Source organism: Portunus trituberculatus, chromosome 11, assembly GCF_017591435.1.
Source record: "Portunus trituberculatus isolate SZX2019 chromosome 11, ASM1759143v1, whole genome shotgun sequence".
Taxonomy (NCBI): domain Eukaryota; kingdom Metazoa; phylum Arthropoda; class Malacostraca; order Decapoda; family Portunidae; genus Portunus; species Portunus trituberculatus.
In genome coordinates, this window is record NC_059265.1 from 4,750,629 (window position 1) to 4,755,628 (window position 5,000).

The following is a 5,000-nucleotide window of genomic DNA, read 5'->3' on the forward strand; positions in this document are numbered from 1 at the left end:
CGAGCACCCCACTCCTTATCACTCGTAGCTGCTGATTGATGGCCTCAGCAGCCCGACCACTGTCCTGGCGTGGATAGGTATAGGTAGAGGGTGCAGTCATCAGCATAGGCCATGACTCCTGGCAGTAGCTGGAGAAGATCATCCACGTAGATATTCCACAGGAGTGGGCCAAGAATTGAACCCTGTGGCACTGATGCCTCCACAGGCAGGGACTCAGATGTTTGCCCGTTGACAACCACCTTGAGGCTTCTGTCCTGCAGGTAATTTCCCAGGAGTCGTAGCAAGCCACCCTGGATGCCTTTAGCACGAAGCTTTTCTAGTAATCCGTTGTGCCATACTTTATCAAAAGCTCCAGCTATGTCCAGCAACCACTATAGTGTCCTTGCCGTCGTCGAGGGCGTCCTGCCAATGCCTGGTGAGAAGCATCATTAGGTCGGAGGTTGACCTTCCAGGTCTGAACCCAAACTGTTGGTCTGAGAGGAGGGCATTGTCCTTGAGATGGCCACACCACCACTCCGCCACGACCCTCTCAAACACTTTACCCACCACTGACAACAGGGATATGGGTCTGTAGTTTTTGGGTCCGTCCTGAGTAGTACGGAACTACTGAGCCTCCTTCCACACTGAAGGCCAGACGTTTTCCCGTACACAAGTTGTGAAGACTTGGGTGAGAGGGGCAGCCAGTTCCTGGGAGCATCGCTTCAGCAGGTGCGGGCTGATGTCATCAGGGCCGGTAGCTTTCTGTGTGTCCAGCCCCCGCAATAATCGCTTCACCTGCTGATGCGTCACCTCCACCATGGTGACAGTCTTCTCACATTGCTGGACCAGCTGAGGCGGTGGCTGCTGTGGATTCCCCACCTTCATTTTTCCAGCAAACAAGGAAGCCAGCAACTGTGCCCTCTCCTTACTGCTGGTGGCGACAGTACCGTCCTGCTTGCTGAGGGGAGGGATGGATTCTTGGTGGCCAGTTCCCTGTTTGTCCTTAACAAGGGACCACCAAGTTTTGTTTCCTACGCCAGTGCCACACAGTTTCCGGCGCAGGCTTTCCTCCCACTTTTTTAAGGCCCACTTGCTGGTTACCACCATCCTCCTGCATGCAGCCCTATGCAAGTCCTTGTTGCGCCGAGTCGGGTTCCTCTTGTAGCGGAGCCAGGCAGCATTCTTTGCCTCAGCAGCAACACGGCAACGGTAGCCAAACCATGGCTGATCCGTCGGTCTGGTGGTGTATTCCCTGTGTGGGACGTGGCGTCTCTGGAGGGCGAGAAGGTGAGAGGTGAGTGCAAGTGCTTCACTCTCTGCTCCTCCCTGTAGCAGAGTGGCCCATGGGATGTGGGTCATGTCGCGGCGCAGGGAAGCCCAGTCTGCTTTGTTCCACAGCCAGATGGTGCGGGTGGTGGCCTCTTCCTGAGCCACGCCCACTTCCAGCTGTGTCAGTACAGCGTGATGATCAGAGCTGCCCACGAGCCCCAGCTGATGACACTGAAGCTTGTCCTCCTGGTAGTCTGAGATGACAGGGTCTAATGTCCCTCCTCGTTCATGTGTGGGGAAGGTGACATGATCCTCTCTCTCTCTCTCTCTCTCTCTCTCTCTCTCTCTCTCTCTCTCTCTCTCTCTCTCTCTAGTAGTAGTAGTAGTAGTAGTAGTAGTAGTAGTAGTAGTCAGCTCCGAAATATTGTTATGTCTACTGCACATCAAAAACTATTTTCTTATGCATTTCGTTGAATCAACTACTATATACTATAATATAATGCTTGTTCGCTTTTCAGTTACCTCAGTTCACTAATGGAACGGAAGGAGGAGTGGGGCATTACGTTCAGGGTGGCGCCATGTTGCGAGGTCATCATACGAACAATTTCAGCGAGGCCACCATGTGCATCATTAAGGAAGTTGTTTTGAATAGGTAAGTATCTAACCCTCAATATCCTTTTTGTATATGACAAAGCCAATTAAGACTATGAATAGTTCATATACCACTCCCACACACTACGTACTTTTAAATGTAAATACGAACAAAGATTTTCCAAGAACCTTCCTCTTAAATATATATCGCTCTTCTATTTGACAACAATGCTCTGCACCATTTATTACCTTCACATGTTAAACTTCATAGAAATGTAAAAGAGCTGGTCCTTACTTTTTTATCTATGTCTTTTCAAACACATTTTTTGCGAGCGCGCGCGCGTGTGTGTGTGTGTGTGTGTGTGTGTGTGTGTGTGTGTGTGTGTGTGTGTGTGTGTGTGTGTGTGTGTGTGTGTGTTACATAAGTGTCACATCTGCCTCCTCTTTTCTTCCCCAGATGCAAGGCATATAACACAGTGCAGCTGATTATTTTCATGGCTGGAATATTTGACGGGTATATGAAGAACAGGCTTGCTGACGTTGCATTAGGGAGGCGAAGAAGAAAGAATACGCGTATGGGCACACTGTCTTTGGATTCAGTAACTCCCCTTGGCAACGGGAAATACAAGGTCAATAGCCACTCTACTCCATCACTGCAATACACTGTCGACCTAGAAACTGGCTTCTGTGAGTGTAATGTGGGTGAGAATGGCTCGCTGTGCAAACACCAGGCTGCTTGTGCAGAGCACAGCATGACGATCTTGCCCCAAGTTTTCACTGCTACAAGTAAAACAGGCAGTGGTTGGCGTCAGTGGCAGTGGGTGAAGACAAAACTCCACCAGAAAGTTTTTTCAGAGGACTTTTGGAGCCACAACTGAACAACAGAGAAAACCAAAGTCCGCTTGCAGTTGCATCGTCAACCAAGGGCAAGATCAACTCCCATTACCTGAGGCTCGTCCCCAGGTGTCTATGCAATGGGAAGAGAATAAACATTGCTCTCTGGACCAACCAAGGCTGGAAGATGACAAACAAAGTGCCAATATTTCAGAGTTCGTCAAAGCCCTCCACACTATCACTGAAAAATATGGAAATGAAGACACTGCAGACGCCCTCAAGACAGCAGTTAAAAGGCTCCATAAAATAAAAAGCACAAACATGCTCAACAGTGTGTTACACAACCTAGGAAGTGATGTGTGCACCACTACAACTGGAGCTGGCCGAGGAAAGATTCGGTGCCAGCCATCTTCAGTTGCAAGAAGAGGGCCAGGAAGACCGAAAGGAGCAGCTCCCCTTGGCAAAGGGCGCCGTCCTAACACAGTAGCGACAGGTAAAGCAAAGCGCCCACGAAATCTCGCAGAAAACATCGCAGCCAATGTACCCAATGCTAAGTCACATGGCAGTGGCCACTAATGTATGTATTTATCTACAGTAATTGCATGCTTAATAAATATGGAGTTTTTCTCTTTTATAATTATTTCCAAAACATAATGATCTGCATGTTTACAGAACATTCATGTAACCAGTATGGACAACAAAGTGTTGAAAGTCTCTCTCTCTCTCTCTCTCTCTCTCTCTCTCTCTGTCTCTGTGTGTGTGTGTGTGTGTGTGTGTGTGAGAGAGAGAGAGAGAGAGAGAGAGAGAGAGAGAGAGAGAGAGAGAGAGAGAGAGAGAGAGAGAGAGAGAGTTAATTAATTACACACACACACAGAGAGAGAGAGAGAGAGAGAGAGAGAGAGAGAGAGAGAGAGAGAGAGAGAGAGAGAGAGAGAGAGAGAGAGAGAGAATTAATTAACGGAGAGAGAGAGAGAGAGAGAGAGAGAGAGAGAGAGAGAGAGAGAGAGCAATAAGTATATTTTAGTTAATTAATTAACGGACACACACACACACACACAGAGAGAGAGAGAGAGAGAGAGAGAGAGAGAGAGAGAGAGAGAGAGAGATATATAGTTTAGTTAATTAATTAACGGACACACACACACACACACACACACACACACACACAGAGAGAGAGAGAGAGAGAGAGAGAGAGAGAGAGAGAGAGAGAGAGAGAGGAGCGCGTGTCTTGTGCTAGGTTTAAGCGAGTCTGCCCTGAAGTCGCCCGCCGCGTCCCGTTCTCGCCGTGGTGCGAGAAGTGTATACAGTTGGTGAATTTGCAGCCGGGCAGGGAGAGCGCTTCTCCAGACATTGGCGGCCACTTTTGTCTGCTGAGTTGATAGTCCCGCTACCTCAGCAGGCGTGGCCACCGTGAACTCATTCCACAGGCGCGCTGTCCTGGCTCTGAATGTTCGCTGGTGTTGTGAGGAGCGGAAAAGAGGCACCAGTACCTGCTGGTCCCCATTCGCTGCTTGCCTCGTATTTCTCCCGGGTGGGTGTGGCGGCAGGCTGAGGCGGGAGAGGTGAGGTGTATGCAGCACTTGAGCTTTGTGGCACACCGTCAAGGTTGCCACGTCCCACTGGAGCACACAGCCTGCCGCCACACCCACCCGGGAGAAATACGAGGCAAGCAGCGGATGGGGACCAGCAGGTACTGGTGCCACTCTCCCGCTCCTCACAACACTCTCTCTCTCTCTCTCTCTCTCTCTCTCTCTCTCTCTCTCTCTCTCTCTCTCTCTCTCTCTCTCTCTCTCTCTCTCTCTCTCTCTCTCTCTCTCTCTCTCTCTCTCTCTCTCTCTCTCTCTCTCTCTCTCTCTCTCTCTCTCTCTCTCTCTCTCTCTCTCTTAAAATTCCACGTTGAGTATGGAATTATTTAAAAGCCTAACAATAGTTAAGATACATTAAGAATATTGTTTTTACATTAATAACTTTTTACATTAGCACCAGAGGAGTGGCCTGCGTTCCACGCCACCTGTGTGCTGCCACCTTGACCTGCTGGGTGGACATGTCCTCCACCTGGGGTGTGGTTGTGGTGAATGCGTTCCACATCCTTGAGGTCCGGGCACTGTAAGTTCGTTGGTGCTGCCGTGTGTTGGAGAAGGGCACCTCCACAGTCTGCTCACTGGTGGCAGCAGCTCGCGTGGGCCTCTGGGCAGCGCGTGGTGGAAGTCCCAGGCGTCGGAGGTGCGGTACTCCTTGCACCTGAGTTTTGTCTCTCTCTCTCTCTCTCTCTCTCTCTCTCTCTCTCTCTCTCTCTCTCTCTCTCTCTCTCTCTCTCTCTCTCTCTC

At 50.0% G+C, this 5,000-nt stretch overlaps 2 protein-coding genes across 5 annotated transcripts in view; one reads left to right on the forward strand and one right to left on the reverse strand.

Annotated features, from left to right (window-relative positions):
- The window catches only part of LOC123502382, a 137,133-nt gene extending 133,835 nt beyond the window's left edge, over positions 1–3,298 (forward strand). For 3 of the 4 annotated variants that reach the window (XM_045251564.1, XM_045251562.1, XM_045251563.1), the window contains exons 3-4: positions 1,767–1,900; positions 2,297–2,759. In XM_045251564.1, the coding sequence (XP_045107499.1) occupies positions 1,827–1,900; positions 2,297–2,717 (495 nt within the window). In that variant the 5' untranslated portion in view covers positions 1,767–1,826 and the 3' untranslated portion in view covers positions 2,718–2,759. Of the gene's footprint in view, positions 1–1,766; positions 1,901–2,296 lie in introns of all 4 variants that reach the window. The other variant, XM_045251561.1, reaches the window with a different exon arrangement.
- LOC123502381 overlaps positions 1–5,000 on the reverse strand; it is a 56,719-nt gene that overhangs the window by 2,261 nt on the left and 49,458 nt on the right. The window lies entirely within an intron of this gene.